This window comes from Manacus vitellinus, unplaced genomic scaffold (genome assembly GCF_001715985.3).
Source record: "Manacus vitellinus isolate BGI_N305 unplaced genomic scaffold, ASM171598v3 scaffold_29_pilon, whole genome shotgun sequence".
In the NCBI taxonomy this organism is placed as follows: domain Eukaryota; kingdom Metazoa; phylum Chordata; class Aves; order Passeriformes; family Pipridae; genus Manacus; species Manacus vitellinus.
The window spans coordinates 5,654,985-5,673,000 of NW_021940207.1; the positions used below are offsets into that span (position 1 = coordinate 5,654,985).

The window sequence follows — 18,016 nt, forward strand, 5'->3', positions numbered from 1 at the left end:
CCTCCTCAAAAGAAAGCTAAAAGAAAGGGGTCAGAGGGGATTGAGAATCAGGGAGAAAAGTGGCTGTTTGGGCTAAATGTTCACTTTGCACTAGAGCTTGCTTGACTTCAGAATCACATATCATGTCTTCTCTGTGCCTAGTAAGACCTCAGTCATGTCTTCCATGTTGATATTCCTAACACACAAAAACTGAGAGGAAAAGACAGGGCTGAGTCAGTTTAAAGAGAGCCTGATGCTCCCAATATGCACCCACATCTCTGCTCGGCAAATCAGGCTGTCTGGAGACTGAATGAGAGCGTGTTCCTCTACCACAGAAGGCCAGTAAGATAAAAATAACCCCCAAAAGCCTACATTCAGCTTGGAAGCACATTGCTGAGCCAGGGACAACGATAATAGGAAAACACAATAGTTCCTCAGAGCAGCCCCAAAATAATAGATTATAAATGGTAAAGGGGGAGGAGAAGGGAGTGGGGGCTATTGTATCACTATTCTAAAAGCATTCAGAAGAAATAAATTGGGATTCACTTGACAGACAGTCAAAATGTGCTAAATATAATGCTGAATTTCCCTAAATACAAAACGTGTCAGCAAGAGCCCTGGTCAGTAACTTTTCAATCTCTGTGCTCTTTTGCCTCCCTCCCCTTGTTTAGCCTTTGCCCCATGATGGTTATTTGCCTTTCTGGAGAGCCTAATCAGGAGCTATTAGAGACAGTCGCTCTCCAAGCTGTATAATGTTAAAAGTCCATTAGCTCACCCCAAGCAAGGTTGGCAGGAGGGAGATGATGTACTTGCTGAAGTTGAACAAGCTATTTGCATGTGGAATCACTGAGCAATGCCAGCAGAACGTGAACATTATTACACTCAGCTGTCCAGTGACCTTTCGAACACGCTCACTTTAATACAAACCAAAGTGGCAAAAATGTATCCAGCACTGAACCTGCAAAAAGTGACAGATGTTTTTAAGAAATTCTAGGCACCAACTATGCACAACTTTTAAAAAATTTTTTCTAAGAAACAGTCATTAGCAAAGTCCACCTTCCTTTCCCTCTGCCATATTCACTTGTACTATGCATGGTTTAGTAAAATATGGTAGATGCCTGCTTACTTTTGGTCTGATCACAATCAGCTTGGTCCAGAAAAGTGCACATGCTTCATGTTATGCATATTTTCAAGTCTCCCAATGGAGTCTAATAGGATCTGGGTCCTGTCCTGTGATCCTCCAGCCCCAGCCACCACCTCTTGGACACTATTGGTGTGATTACCCAGCTGCCATGTGCATTCATCACTATACAGAAAGCAAAGTGGCAAGACACCTAAACAAACCTTTGTTACAGGTGAGTTTTCAGAGGCTGCAGTTGTGTGGAGTTGGGTAAAGGCCCCAGTTACAGCCTTTGGAGAGTGGAGCAATTCAGGAATCTCAAGCTTTCTAAGGCTTTTATGTAGTCATTTTCCCCTGTATCCCCAGATTTACCAGAAAATGTAAACAACTGATTGGAGACCACTAGCTCTGGGTGGGTTCTTGGCACTGGGACAGCATCCTGCTCAAAGCCAGTCACCTTGTACTTGTTTTCGAACACAGTGCCTGCAGGGACTATGGACATCATTTCATACGTCCCACAATGCTGGCCATCTCATGTCAAGAGTGACTGCCATCTTTCAGTGCTTGTTTCAGTCACTGACTTGTCAATTTGGAGCAGACACAACCTATCTCACAGCGTACCATGAGGAGACCAAGCAGTGGAAGGCCATAGAGCTCGGGTGTCCCTGCCGAGCCCAGAACCACCATAGCTGCCAGAAGAAGGTTGCTCTCCACTGCAACAAGGCAATCAAGGTAACTCCAAGCATTTAGATCAAAATTAGCACTATTTCTAACAGTGACAGAAGGACAACAGAAAAGGCAGAACACTAAAAAACAGCTCTTTCAGAGGCTTTTGATACTCAGTTGTAGTTTTCTGGTTAGAGCACCAACAGTTCCCCAGGATAAAGTATTGGAAAATGTGGAGAAAATGATTTATCACAGCCAGACAAAAGTGACTGAAGCTTCACATAACATGCTTGAAGGAGCAGAGACTGCAGCTTTTCACAAAGCTCTTGGCCTGTTGTTTCCTTCTGCTCTAAAATGAGTTTTCCCAATGCAGCAGAGAGTAACCCCCCCACTGGCTGGTGGTTTTGTCACCTCTGCAGCAGCTTAGGTGTCCCCTTGAAGAAGTGACAGATTTTCCAGCATCTCACAGAAGTTACAACAACTGGAACCAGTCAAATTAGCTGCTCCTCATATTGTGCTATTGGCCAGAAGCAAAGAGAGGGAGCAAAAGCTTTCTCCAAGAGTAGGACCAGAGCCAGGATGCCCAAGAAGGCTCACACTGACAAGTGGAAGTGGAGCCTCTGAAGGGCACTTTTTCTTCCTCCCCACCCTTCTGATGCCTCAAGGCCAGACTCTCTTGGCTGGGACTCTCCCTTTTAACAGTGTAGGAGTCAGGAATACGCAGATTCACAAATGAGACCTCCTACATTCTTACACATGCAGCCAGCCCTTCACTAATTGTCCCAGTCCTTTTGCAACATCACTCACCACAGGGAGAAGCCAGCAGGAAGCCATTAGGAAGCTAATGGGCAAAAGCAAAGCAAAAAAGAATATTATCCACCATAGCAGTGGACGAAGAACTGAAGCCCACATGGAGACACAGGCTCACAGCACTGATTGTCTCCTCTTGACATCAGTAGGGAAGATGCCTACATTGCTAGTTTAAAGCAAGTCCTCACTTATTCCAGTGCTTATCAGATTGGCCAAGTCTCTAACCCCATGGGGCTGAGTGCTCTAAAATGACTGTGTGAATGACATGGTCCCCTTGAAACTTTCAAGGAGGAGTGAAGAATAACACATCATCTGTATCTAAACCCACTGACTACACTGAAATTCCACATACAGACCTATGGACTTTGCAAGTCTATTCCAGCATATACTCAAAGGCAAGAGGGGACCATAGGAGAGGAAGAAAACAAAATCTTCAGTGTTTTCTGATATACAAAGCACACATCACCTCTCTGGGCTGGCAGCCTCCTTCATTAAGTTGAACTATAGTATGTGGAGAGAACAAATCCTAGACAGATGTAAACCTACCAGAGATGAGGATTCTGCTTCCTCGGGAGACAGATGGTCCAGGTAGAGGATATAACATTCTCGCAGACCTACCTGGAAAATTACTTTTCAGTCCAGTAAAAAGCCAAGCCTCCTCTCCCCCACAAAAAAAACCCCAACACACACAAAGCAGGAAGAACAAGATGGATACTTTTCAAAATGTTTTTTAATTAAAACCAAAAAAAAGGAGCACACACCAGAGCTTGGCATGGGCTAGTCAAACTGCTGGTCACTGGGACGTTGAACTGGCATGAGGAAGGCTGTGTTTCTGCATATCTCAGGAGCAGGGACTCCCAGGAAAGTACTCTGCCTGCCAGGATACCGTTGCTTTGTGCTGAGCAGATTTCTCAGATGGTGATGGGAAACTTCATCCTGAAGCCAAGACTCTTCTCTCAATAAACAGCAGTCCCAGAGACTGGGGAAAAGACTGTATCAGCAAATTTGCATGATCCAAGCACTTCTGGAGAGGATTCCCAGTTGTTTCTCCTGCCTCCCCTGGCAGGTTACACAGGTTTACATGGAGGCTCATCTTTGGCAATAGCCACACAGTTAGGACCTGGTTCTGAGTCCACTGAAGTCAATCCATATCCTTCCCAGGACCATAACTGCAGCTGCACTGGGGCTCATGATCACTAGCCAATTGTGCTTTAAAGTTAAATCCTCATCCAATCCATCTAGCCAGCAACTTCTGAGAGCTTCTTGTGAGTGTGTGCCAGTAAATTCAGGTAAATGTGAACATTTTGGCTACAGCAATGGTGTGAAGTTTGTAAATATGCCCAAGAGATGGAGGAGCCAAAGTTTGTTTTAAGACATGATTTGGGCACTAGATCAGGTATTGAAACCTCCCTGCCATCTAATAAAGCAGTTTCCAAAGCTGTTGGTGTGTTGCTCTACCAGCCTGGTTTCTTTATCAGAAAGGCTGGGCAAAAAAAGTGACACATTTTTCATACACAATTTTTATCAGTTAGAATTTACTAGATATGCACCTCATTTGTCTGTCAAATATTTAAAAAATACTTCAACCTGCTCTAATAATCACATTTTAACACATGCATCAAGTTTGGATCAGAACAGCATCTCTGGGATAATCTGTAAGCCCAAATTGCTGATTTAAGGCCTAAATATCAGTCACTGGCCAGCCAGCCACAATAAGTCACTCTATCCTTGAACTCTTGGAATTATTTTTGGCTCAGACTAACCCTTGTTACCATACATCTTATCCTACACACAGAAGAAAAGCGTATGTGTTTTTCAAGGCTACTGTTGCACCACAAGTTTACATACAAACACAACTTTTGCAAACATGAGACCAGAGTAAGATCTCACGTGTCCCAGGGTAAGTCAGAAAGTCCTCAGGAGTCCACGGAATGGTAACTGCCATAAAGGATCAGGCCTAATACATGCATTACAGAAGCAAGGTAGCTCCTTTGCTAGAGGTCTGGCTGATTCACTTTGCACATACCACTGCTTTAGCATTACATCCTTATCTAATGGTAAACCTGTTTCAACAACATGCAATACATATTAATGCAATATGCACTGCAACACACAATATGCATCCAAAGAAATATGCCAATGCAAAACTCTGATTGCTCACACATAGCCAGGCTAACAAAGAAGAGTCTTTTGTAAGAGACAATCAAGAAATCACCTGAAACCATGAGACCTGAGGGGTCTCAAGCAATCAGCAATACTGAGACCTAATAACAGATGCTTATTCATGAAAGAAACACAAACAGTGGGACTGAGGTAATGGCAGAGATTTCATTAGTGCAATTACATTTAAAATGGTATGTTCTTTAATAGAATTTAAATAAGGCTTTGAATAATTACACACACTAAAACTAACATTCCATAACCTTATTCCGCATGGAAAAGCAGCAGAAACAACCCTCTGGACTGTACAAGGTCCAATTAATGAACAATTACATTCAAAAAGTAGATCAAAACAGAAACAACTCTTTCCCCCAAATGCTGCATCATCTTTAAAGTCAACTTTCTCCCCTAGTGTGAGAAGTGTGAAGAACAGATGAACTGGGCTTCAGCCCAGCAGATTTGGCCTCATCAAATTACCAGCAGTGCTTTCCAACCCAGTCTCTCCTCATTTCTTTAGGGTGATGGAAGCTCATGGAAAAAGAAGTGAATTTCCAAAGCAATGGAAGATGAGTTGTCCTTTCTCCAGGTTAAACCACGTACATAAATTATGGAAGCTTGAAAAAAACTGTTACATTACACTGTGGCATGTGTTTACGATGCGTGTTCTCCTTTAGAAACTACTCACAGACAATGGGGCAGGGTGGGTGAAAAAAATCAAAGCAGCATATGAAATAGTAATATACTGTTTCAAAATCTGCACCGTCCTGCAGAACCAGGATTTATAATTTATTCAGATTGTTCTCAACAGATCCAATCTACGCTGGATATGTAAAAACCAAGAGACTAAGTCATCAAGGAAAACCAAACAAAAAAACCTGCACACTGCAAGAGTTTTTGAAAAGAAACAAAATAAAAAATCCCAAGAAACACCGCCGAAAGCTCAGAAAAATTTATCATCAATTCTGAAGTGGGGCCTTGTGACATCATCTGGATTAATAAAGACAGAGATGGACTTCCCAGGGTTCTCAGTCACTAGCTGTTGCAACTTTTTGGCTAATCGGTCATCAGGCTGGTTGGTGTCCCCTCCATCTGACTGCGGGGAGGGGATGCTGGTGGTGCTGCCCCGCCGCTGGAGCTCAAGTGTCAGTCGGTTGGCTGCTTTGACATGTTCTATGGCAGTTCGGAGGTGCTCGGCGGGGTCTGAGCGGACCGAGGACAACTTCCGTGCATGCAGCATAACAGTCTCTTCAGAGAGGTGCTCCAGCATATTGCACTGGGGGATGAAATAGTTAGGGCACATCTTGTTAACCAAGCAGTGCTGGAGATCGTCAATGAGACCCAGGAGGAAATGGGCTGCGTAATCCTCCTGGGCCAAGTAGCTGGCTGGCAGCCTGTCACAGGCCCACAGCATCATGCTCCGCAAGTGATATGGACTAATGGCTTTGGGGCGGGACAGCAGTTTGATGATGATAGCTTTGCAGGCCTGGTAGGCTTGCATGAGGCTGCTGGAGATGCACTTTTTCAGCTGCACTTCACTCCTGGCAAATGACAACCTCCATTCATTGTCCTTCTTCCCCTTGTAGGAACACGCAGGCACTAAGTAAAACCCACTTATGACTTCCTCCTCTGTGATCTTCCCATCCCAGAAGTGGTTCTCCATCAGCCAGCTCTGTGCCACAGCGGGCCAGCCTTTGAAGGACACCACAGGGACAATGTCATACAGCATGCGGCTGCTGCCCACTCCCAAAATGATGGATATGATAGTCCCATTCTTTTCTACCTTCTCCACCTTGGGCATCCCTCGTTGGGGCTTTTTCTGGATCTCGGAGAGGACAATGCTAATGGAGTCATAGAACCAGTCTGCAACTTTTGTTGGAGAGAAGAAGTAATTGGTAGCTCCATTGATATGGTCCACGATGGTGCAGCAGTCCTTCCATTTGCTGATGGTTCCTTCATCAAACAGACGCAGGCTCAGCCAGGAGTGGCACAGAGCCGAGTGGCGCATGTCCAGCGTGACTGGCTGGTTGCGGTCGTGCAGCTTCAGTGCAGGCACAAGCAGGGTGAAGTCCATGTCATAGTCTGTGCCTCGTGCATAAACATTCAGCTCATCCAGGTCAATGTCCACCACACCTTCCCGCACGCCGCCTGAAAGCAGCAGATACTCGTTGGCCACAGGCAGCTTCTGGTCAAGTTTCTGAACCATGCCTGCAAAAGACAGAAAGAGAAGTCCTTTCAGAAAAAGGCAAACAGATCTGGGATACGGGATTTAACCAGGATTAAAACTCATTCCATACCCAGCAGGAAAGAAAGGCAACCAGAGGTATCCATCACTGTTTGTGTGACACAAACCTACATCAGGCCCAGCACTCAGACAACTTTTAGTCCCACCTGAGTCATGGCAGGGCCTTCCCTGCATCCCTGGGAATGGGTGAAGTCCACCCTAAACATCATACTGAGAGCAATGGAAAAAAGCCGAAGCCTCTGGTAAAACACAACAAAGCTACTTCCAGGACTAAATTTAACTTCTTAAACACCTTCTAAACCAGTTTTTCACCATACTGACACTCATTTCCATGGTATCAAAATGTTCCACCAACAGTTCAAAAAGAAAGGAGAATATTAATTCTTATTTTCTCTCTGGTAAAATAAAAGAGCTGGACCACCAAATGAATAACTCCAAATGTTAGTTCAAGCAGGTCTAATTCTACAATCTGCTTTACATTTACTGATTAACAAGGCAATATGAACAAAAGCAATGCATCCTCCTCTTATGGGCGAATGGAGACAAGTTAAGGGACCAGGCACCTAGAGAAGCCAGCTCTGAAATTGGTTCTTCAAGCTGCAATGACAGTATCATGCCATAAAATATCTGATCAGCTCCCCAGAACGCAGACATGAAGACAGATTTCTATTTTCATCACCAAAAGCAGACACTTCCCTTGACCCTGCGCTGCCCTCACCAGTTGCACAAAGCTGACTTTTCACTGGATATTCTATATATACCCTTATACTGTGTTCATGAAACATGAACAGCAGACTGAGAAGAGACTCTACACAGTAGCTGAGATATTAGCACCTCATTCAGTGTTCAAATTAGGTTTAAAACTGTGCTCTGCACTTCAAATGCTCTGTAGTCTGCTCCTGCTGTCTGGGCTGTTTCAATCCTGGTGTTTGCCTTGTGGTTAAATGCTCTTGGTTCCTTCCCAGCCTCAGTTCAGCCAGCACACCCAGGCCACCAGGGAACAAAGGCCAGCAACTCTGAATGGAGATGCTGAAGCTGTTATAAGCACTGCAAAAGGCATAGACCATTATTCCTTTCAAGCACAAACGCATTAGTTTCTGTTGGCACACATTACTGACTCAAGCTTCTGAAAGGCAATATAGCTTGTTTGTATCAAGGGTGGTGAAATGGAGACCTTCCACTACAAGGAAGCCAGTCTTAGAGAGATGTCAGTGGGAATAACTAGCCAGAGGCATAATGGAGTGAGCCAGAAAGCTGCCAATCACACTGCCAGCCTAGGAACCACAGACAGACACATTAGGAATGTTTTTTACTGAAACACAAATGATCAGAGCTACAGTTTAAGCACCCATCCTGGCATAGCCTCAGGGACTGCAGAGCATTTCCTGAGGTAATGCATCCCCATGGTATCACAGATACTGCCTGAACTAAGTGGGTCTCCCTAGCAGAGTGCAGCAGCAGCAGCACCGCAAGGCACCGAGGGCTGCACTAGGCTGAGTGCCATTGCAGTGCTTTGGGAGAGACTCACCTGTCCCTTCCTGCTTGATAGGACAGGAAAAAGGAAATGCTATCTGCAGGCACAGAGGTGAGCCATGACCAGAGCAAAATCCAAAGCTATGCAGACACTGATTCCTTGGAAAAGCCAAGGAGACTGCAGTAAAAGGCCTGTGTGTGAAGCAGAATGTGTCTTGGGGCAATATTCAGTGTAACTATGCAACCCCCCATGTGAAATTCCTTGTTAAATACACTTTATCTGTTTCATTCCTTCCAAGAGCACTGGACCCAGTCCATTTTGCTACACTGAGCTGGGATGATTTTCCTGCCAGGCAGGCAAGAACATAACCCTTTCCATTTCATGCAGCTGGAGGGGCTGCAAGAGAAGGAAATAGCTCTGAAGGAGTGCTAAGAAACTCTTCCTGTTAAATCCTGAGCTAATCCCATTCTGCGATCTTGCCACATGCTGCCCTGTTCATCCTCAAAGGGTAATAACCAGGAAAAGCTTCTGTCAACCACAAAAACGTTCTCTGAGGCTTAGATACACAGTGAGCTATGTTACCCTGATTGTGGAGTGGCAAAGCCTTGCACAGGCTTCTCTATCCCAGAGGCAAAATAAGTAGCAGTCGCTCCTTCGTTGTACCCAGAAGGGGTTTTCTAACAGGTACCTAAATTGACGGGACTTCTGCAGCCACTACTGACACGCTGCTTCTGAGTCCTGTCCTTGAAACACTGCAAGCAGCCTCAGTGCTTTACAGCCCACCTGTAAGTGGAGTTCATGACCCACGAAGTAAAATCTGGGTCAATCACATCACAGAGACAGGGAGCAACTGCTTTTACTTCCTAAGTGACTACTGGCCCTGACTGTGGGGCAGCAGAGCTATTCAGGATATGTAGGGTTCTGATGGCCTCTACACTGAGCCCAGAATTTTCCACTCAGGACTGTTCCTGAGATAGGCATACAGAATGTAACTATCCTACAGAAGAAACTGTTCAGACCTATAGGACTCAATAAAGTATGCACTTTTCTAAATATTTTTAAACTTGAAGGATGAAAAGTGTTCTGTGAAGTTCTGCAGTTTGCCCTTTGCACCAAAACTTCTATCCTCTGGTACAGCCAGAGCCTTTAACTGAAAAAGAAAATCATATGATTTCTCTAAAAGGTAGAGATTTTCCACTATGGAATCTACCATAGGATGAGTTGCTCTCCTTGGCCTGAAGAGATCCTTTGTCCTTATGTGGGAGCAAAATGAGTCTGACCCCATTCAACCAATAGCATGATGGGCTCAAGCCCTGCTTTCTAAACAGCCCATGTTCATCTGCCTGGAAAATAACAGTGAACACACATGACCCACCTCCAAAGCCAATTGAGAACAGGAGCCACTCCTGAAATGTCAGTTCTATACCATCTTATAGCACTCCTGCCTCCACTAACACAAAGCAAAGCTTGCACTGGACAAAACCTGCACTGCCTGCTGTACTGCCAGAGGGGTCACAAAACACCAGCTAGCAAAGAAGAGACTTTGGCTCCTGGTGAGTAGCAAACACTTCAGGAAGAAGCACAGCTCTCCAAGCACTGTCAGGTGGGTACTCCCACCAAAGAGATACTTTTCCCCATAGCAGAGAAAGAAAAAGAGAAGACCAATTTCAAGCATCCTTGCAATAAAAAATGCTTTCTGCCCACAGATCACTGTTTACACTCCCTCTGGAAAGAAAATGTTTTGAGTGCTTGCCATTAAGCCTAGTTTGCAAGGCTGAAGACTCCTGACAGGGAAAGGTGTACATTGTACATTGCTAATAATTCTCTCATTTTTTCCTCTCCAGAACTCTAGAACTATCAGCAGAAGAGGAATGTGAAAAAATAGTACAGGAAATGATCCAATATATCATCAATATCTCTCTACCTGGCTGGCTGGCTGCAGTTTAAATCCAATCCTTGAGCTCTGCCTGGCATATAATTTCCCCTTCAAGGCCTGAACCAAAAACATCTGCAGCTCTGCCACAGAACTAGAGAAGGAATTTTTGCTAACAGATCACAACAGCATTGCTGATCCAACTGAAGAGGTGGAGCAGGGAGTTGAGGTCTCCTTGAGGAAAATATATTTAGAATAGGCATAGAGTGTTCTATAAATAGTTGAGATGGCCAAATTCAGGATTTACTAAGGCTTTAGGGGTTTGCGATGTCTTCAGACTGCCCCCCCTTACTGAAAAATTTATTTGAAACATGAAGGGATTTCAAGGAATCCTATTAGCCAACACCGTGTGACATACACCACCCTGGCACAAGCTTTCATCCCAGGTTTCTGAAGCCCAAATGCCAGCTGAAAGAATCACATGAAGGCACAACAGAATTAGGCACTCCAGTTCAGCAAGCATGTAAGTGCAAACACAAAAAAGGAAAAATATCAAGATTGGTACTTGACCCAAGTACTTAAGGTAATAGCACCAGTGGGCCATTTGAGTTCTTTCCATCTCAGTACCAGGACCACCTGGGAGGAGGAGGGAACAGAGGTTACAGATAACCTTATGAAATTTATAGAAGTGCCATGAAATTGTCTGTAATAACCAAACCCAGAATTTGTAGGGTCAAACACAAAAAAATTATTTTAACTGAAGGACCAGCTCTCATGGCATTAAAGCAGGTTCACAGACACTTAAGAAGCCTGCTGCTGCTACCAGGCAAAACACATAATTTGCAGTTGCACCTTGTGTGACACGTTCTTTTGAAAAGGTTGTTTGGCAAAGCTGGTATTTCTCTAAGTAAGAGACTGGTGTTCAGTTACCACTTTCATCTAAAGCACCTTAAAGGACTTCTGTTTACCTAGACTTGTAACTTAGTCTAGGACCTTCCCAAGCTATTAAATTTGGCATCCTAACAGCTAAGTATGCTTACAATCATGAGAAGGGCAGGGAATGTGAGAAGCAGGAGCAGCACCTGCAGGCCAAGCTTGCTGGTTGGTTTACTAAACATCAATTCAGAGTAACACAGGTGAGCAATTGAGTTCTACCAACAGAATTTCATTCCACTGTTGCTTCTTCAGTGTCAGGAAAAAAGGATTTATTTCTACTCCAAGCACTGTGACACAATGAGAATAAAGACAGAGAAAAGAAATTTTACTTTTATATAACACCTACATTTGGGACACATCCTTGAATGAACTGTGACTCTGGTGCAGATGACACAGACTACTCTTCCCATTAAAAAACAACAAAAAAAAAGGCAAAAAAGCAACGCAAAGATGCTCTCTATCTTTGGAAATCACAGAATTTCAGATGAACTGATTTCAGGATCATTGCAGTGTGTGCTGGGATCTGCTACTATTTCATGACTAGCTTTGTGTAAGTAAGGATGAACACAGATTTGTCTTTGAAGAAACTGACCACAAGAAAAAAATTTACATAAAAACTTATTTATAACATATGCATTTCCTAACTCTGGGTTCCTTCTTGAAGCCTTACTTCCCAATGCCTTAGATATGCAACCATCGCGACCAAAAGGAAACATAAGCAAAAATAGATGCTGTTCCATTAGCCTAACTTGGTCTCACCAAACTGAATGGGGTGACATTCAGGGCAGTCACTGAATTCAGGGAGACTTCTGCTGCATGGGAACAAGAGAGAGGTCAAACAAACAGTGGGATGCTCAGAGAGGCTCCACAAAGGAGAATCTGCAGAACTTTGCACACAGAAGAAGCCTATCATGGGAGTTCTTCTGGGAGCCAAGCCAGGCCCAGGCGCTAGCTCTGCACTGCTCCTGGTCTCCAATTTAGACCTCAGCATCTGCAGTAGCCTTGATTGAGTTCCACATCACCCTGCTGGCGAGGAGACAGTCCACTCAGGGCACAGCCTCAATTTTCTTCCCTGACCCCTGCATCACCCACTCCTTCTGCACAGCCTGCAGGGCTTCCTGTAAGCTGCTGGGACCACGAGTTATGGTAACATCCCTGTCCTTACAGACTTTCTGTGCCAGGAAGGGTTTGCAACCCAGCCCAGAAAGCTATCACAGATCATCTTCAGCTTCTTAAGATCACAAATGTATTCTATACATTACCTGCACAGGAGGCAAGTGAACCATAAAAAATACTGTGGACAAGCTGCTGAAGACCTTTAGGGGCACAATAATCCCTAGACATGTGTAAACAACATGAACAAGCTTATCTGTGGATAAGCCAGGAGCTTGCCTCTTCTCTCCAGGAGGAAAAGACTGCATGTTAACAGTGAGGGGCTGGCTGCAGCCCTCAGGCAGCTGTGCTGTGCAATTCAGCAGGCAGAGGTGATGTTTGCTACTGCTCTGCTCACCTCTTGACTTTGCCATCTAAAATCTGAGAAGAAGCACAAGTCTGTGTAACATCAGCTGTTAAAAATAGCTGCAGCACAAAATAAACATGCTTGGTACCTGCCCTTCAGCCCCACACTGGAGTTCTGAAGTGCCAGAGTACCCTCTCAAAGAGTACCCTGCTCAAAGACCCAAAGCACTGTGAATTCAGTGCAGGTAGAGTGCTGTCTGTGAGGGATCACAAGAACTGGGACACTCAGATGCTTTACACACTTCAACACATCCACCTGGACAGAAGGGAGGGAAAGGAGAACTAGAAAAAATTACAAATATCCTTCTCCCAGCTTCTCTCTCTCCCTCACACACTAGGAGAAAGTCTACAGAATTAAAATTGAGATTTTCTCTAGAGAAACACAATACCTGAGCTGACATTATCATTGATATCTTCTTCCCCCTTTTCTTTCTTTGCAGGTAACTTGATCTCCACAAAACAAGAGGTTTGGATGATCATCTCCTCAATCGATAGCCATGATGTGGTGTTCTGGCACTGATCACTGGCTGACCTTACATTTCAAGTGTGCCCTCTTCAAACCATTAGCTTGTGCTCTACATCACTTGTAGCCAGTCTTGCACAGACCTGTCTATTTTCTTAACCAACGTTTTTTTAGTAATCATATTGAAAGAAAGTGAGTATAATGCTGCTCCTATTGCAACCCCAGCAAGGGGGAAGAAATATGGGTGGCCACCCCTGATAAAAGCAATCAGGAAGTCCCCACTGACATTTATAGGGCTGTATGTTTAAATTCCTCCATAGACCCAGCCAAGTCTCTGGGCAAGTGAACTCCCACACAGGGAAGGTCTCCAGAAGGGTTCCAGGAAGCAAACATTTCCGAGAAGACAGTGCTAGAAATTGCTTTTGATTCAACAGATGTGATTTGCTCTCACTGGTTCAGCGCTTTCAGCAAGAAGCAGCCCAGAGCCCTTGTAGGGAAGCTTGCCCTGTGACCCTGCATGCCCCAGCTCCAGGCATGTTTTCTGGGACGTGTCACTGTGAAACTAATCACACTTTGTGGGGATGTAGAGTCCGAGCTCAGGATCTAAGCCAAGCTGAGTCCACCCAGGTTTGCAGGGAGTTGACATACTTGTGTCAAAGGCAGGGGTAGTGCCTATTCATTTTACGAGGGTGGACAAAAAACACTGTGCTGGGTGTATGCTCCCCTTGTGCTCCCTGACAAAAGGGAGAAAGAAAAGAGAAGACATATAGAAGGGTTCTTCCTTATATATGTGATCTCTTTTCTAGGGAAAGCTAGGGATCATCCACATGTACCACTGCCTCCCTCTTTTCTTCTGCTTAATCCTTCCACAGGACCCAGCATAGTCAGGGCTCTTGATTTTTCCTCCCAAGTCTACCCAGTTTGATGCATATCCTTGGGAATGCCTTTTTTTCTTCTATATGAAATCATTACCATCTTGTAAGCCCCAAAAGCTAAGGAAGTCCGACCTCCTGGATGATCAGAAAGTGCTTGGAATTGCTCAGACAGCACTAATTGCACACCAGATGCTATTAGCAGAGAACCAATTTGTAAGCTCGGGATTTTCCACACTGACCAGGCAATTCTTACTCTTGACTGCTATAAGAACTACATGAAACCCCAGGCTAGCCAAAAAACAAAAAGCTTTTGTCATTTTCTATAAAGACACTAGACAGGGACTCTGCAGTTCCTTGACAATTCTGCTGCAAACAGCAGATCCTGCAGAATAGGAATGCTGCTCCAAGATCTCTGCAGAGGTCTCCCAGCTATGCCCAAGCAATGCATGTTGAATTTCAGAGGCTTCTTTAAGACAGGATGGGAGGCCACTCTGATACATTTGGACTGCACAGATTCTTCTGTTTCCTTTGGTAATTGCAAATCTATTTATGAGCAGCACAAGTTTTTGTTATGCAGAAGAACTGAAAGAGTCAGCTCTTTAGGGGAGTCTTTAGTTACAAAGCACATTTGGAGAGGACTGCTGGCGGAAGCAGGTAGGGGGTGGGAGAAGAGTGGGGAGATTGAATCCTGTGATATCAGTTTAGTCAAATATGGGAGGTAAGTGAAGGAAGCTGCTCCTTGCAGAGTGATACACCAGTGTCCTACTGATTCTGCTCCTTTTAGAAATCTTGTGACATGGTGACAGAACACACTGCAGGGAGACAGCACCCCCTCGTAAAAGAAATCAGCTTCTTTCTCCAAAGTCTTTAAAAACAATCTTAAAAGCAGTGTCCCAGTTTTTTTTTTCCAGTTCTCATGTGCCCTGGTGGAAGCCACCCACCTAGCCAAAATCCTGTTTGCCAACGGAGATGGGTGTTTCATGGTGCAAGCAGAAAAAAGGGGAAAAAAAAAAAAGAAAGAGCCCAGATTGAAAGGGTGAGCCTGTATAGCAAAGAGTGGTGCTGTCACAAACACCCAAACCCACCCTGGCACCAAAACCAGCAGCAGTGGTACTGTAGTGACCTGCTCAGCTAAACCAGTCAGGTCTCAGAGACCATAAAAGCAGGACTAGATTGCTTCCAGAGCTGGAAACAGCATTTTCAGAGGGAGCCCCCCCTTCACTCCTGTGTACCTCTGCTTTGGGCAGGGAAGAGTTTGAGAGTCGTGTTCCAAAACAATGCTGGGTTTCCAGCCTGCCAGTCTGCTTATCCAGTGGACTTATTCCAGAGTCATATTAGCCAAACTAAGGTAAGAGTGATGAAAGCTGAAAGCCAACATAGAAAATGAAGTGCAAGTCAAAGAGGTGCTCTAGGGTCTGAAGGATATGGGTGATGAGGTCTGAGAGCAGCTGACAAGCAGAACAGAAGGAAGAGGGGACAGAAAGGATACTTATAAGAACAGCTTGCTGCTACACTCTGCTTAACACTGTACACTGTGTCCATACGGTGTCCATATTTTCAAGTGTGCATAAGACATAAAATTCCCTTTGGAAATGGCACAAGATGCCACCTAGCCTGGAACTGCAATCCCAGAGACAAAATATGCCAGGGTACAGACTGCTTTAACAGTTCTACCCTCTGGGAGGCAAGGGCTACACAGGGTCTAGATGGGCCACTTCTGCTCACACCCTCACAGAGCACTGCCAAGTATTCAGCACAATGTTACATCGAGGGAGACTCCCCAGGATTCCTCTCTTGGATCTGCTTACAAGGTAACAGCAGTGGGCACAAACCAGGTTGAGCATCTTGACTGCAAACATGCAGCTCCTTGCAGGAGAGGCTGTTCTGCCCTTGTTTTCCTAGTCCCTTCATTGTTACTGAGATCTTTACAAGAGCACAACAACCTCAGTGAGATACATAACACGTCTATCTACCCTAGAATCCCGTCTCAGACAACTTCTGCTAAGTGCTTTCAGGGGAAGAACATAAGAGTGAGGAAAATACAGCATAATAATTTTCCCTCTGCAATCTTCAAGCCGTCTCTGGCTTTGCGATTTCCCAAACCAGACGCGGTTTTGCAGTTTTAACAGCACCGACAGACTTATCTGCTGAGAATGTCTCTCATTGCTTTCTAAATCAGTTATATTTTTGTTATAGTCAGTGCCTTGCAGCACTGTCTTTCACAAAGCACATGTTGTGTCAAAAGGACTTTCTTTTGCTGGCTTGCTAGGAAATGAAGAAACTTACCTAACCATGGCACCTTCTGCAGATCATTGAAGATTTTACATGACTCCATCAGTCATCTTTCTTCCATGTTGAAAGGGACAACTTATTTAAACTTCGTATAGTTTACTGTCCTTCTCTGCATTTGCATGGGCCCCTGTACTGCTACACTCCATGTAAAACGAGGTGGTCAACACTGCATGGCACATGAGAAGGTGACTTCTAGGTGGATGTCTTCCCAGTCCTCTGGGAAATACTTCAGCAGCCTTCCTTGCTAAATTAGCCCCACTCCACTGCAGGTTTGCTCAGTGTAATGGAGTCTTCCTCCCCAAAATTTAATTTCACCTTCAGGATATTCCCCTTGAAAAAGCCAACACCAGTCCCATCACTTTACAGGGGATGTTGCTGACACTGGAAAAGAACAGTGGAAGTAGGACAGGGTAAGGTTTTGGAGGCTAAATAGGAGAACAAAGTCCCGAGCCTCCCTCAAGCTCTCATCCCAATCTGACTAGTCAGCGCCAGGTGCCTCTCACAGAAAACACGTGGCAGCTCTCCAGTGATGAGCAAAGCCATTCCCTTCCAGACCTGGGAACGAATTCTCCTCTTGCTCCAGTCAGCCAGAGGGACATGAGTACATATCGGGCAGAACTTGACTCCAAGGTTGCAAAAGCACTTTGGGCTTCTCTGGGATGGTTTTCTGTTCTCAGTTACTGTCTGGTATCTCTTTGCCCACCCTGAAAGGGCTAAGTTGCTACACCACTTTATGTTCTGGTGCCAGGCAGCGAACTGTGTCCAGAGGAGTGCCACCACACCCTCACATCCTCTAAATAACACAAGAGCCTCCACTGTAAATGCACTTTGAGCTGTTCTGCCAAGCCTCCTGCTTACAGTTATCCAACACCCCAGAAATTCTCCCCCCAGCTGCTAAATTACCAGCCTGCTTTCTGTTTCTTTAGCAGCTGTTTTCTACAAAGATAAGTCACAGCCAGAGCAAATCACAGCTCTATTCCTCATGAACTGGGCCTGAACTAATATTGCCCATCCTCGGTACCTGCCTATTCTGTAGTAACAGCTCTACCTCACTGCAGAGCAGCAGGAGATTTGTCCTTGACTCAACAATTCTTCACTAAACTTACATGTGGAGTATACATGGCAACTAACAGCCATCAGAAGGCTGATGAATAACCACAGCTGTAATTCATCTAATGTTCTTGACTTTCTCTTAAAATCAAACTTGGCTCCTGGGGTCAATGACAGGATTGGAATGGCATGCCCTTCAATCGCTTTTATTCTCTTCATCTACCAATGACTAAATCCATTTAGGTTTATAGCATGGGACAGATTGGAAAAAGAGGGAATGAAGGATGATTCCAGAAAACCAGCCAAGCGCCAGAAGAGTGCTGGACACAGGAGAAATCTGTTCTATGAGTACAGAAGGAAAGCAGGTGCCTTCAGAAGCTTTTCTGAGGTATTTGGTGGAGAAGAAAACATTCTCTCTCCAGCCCCCAGAACTCACTGGACTCAATTCATACAGACCTAACCCAGCCCCTTTGACAAATCCTGTATCCAAACACTGGGAGAAGCCAAGACAGATAGGCCAAACACACCTGAGACTGTCAATGCCAGAACCACAATATC

The 18,016-nt window shown here is 44.8% G+C and overlaps 1 protein-coding gene across 1 annotated transcript in view; it reads right to left on the reverse strand.

Annotated features, from left to right (window-relative positions):
* Positions 1-3,287: 3,287 nt before the first annotated feature.
* Positions 3,288-18,016, reverse strand: part of MB21D2 (Mab-21 domain containing 2) — a 60,364-nt gene continuing 45,635 nt past the window's right edge. The window contains 1 exon segment of the mRNA XM_018075065.2: positions 3,288-6,940. Coding sequence (XP_017930554.2) covers positions 5,676-6,940 — 1,265 coding nt within the window. The 3' untranslated portion in view covers positions 3,288-5,675.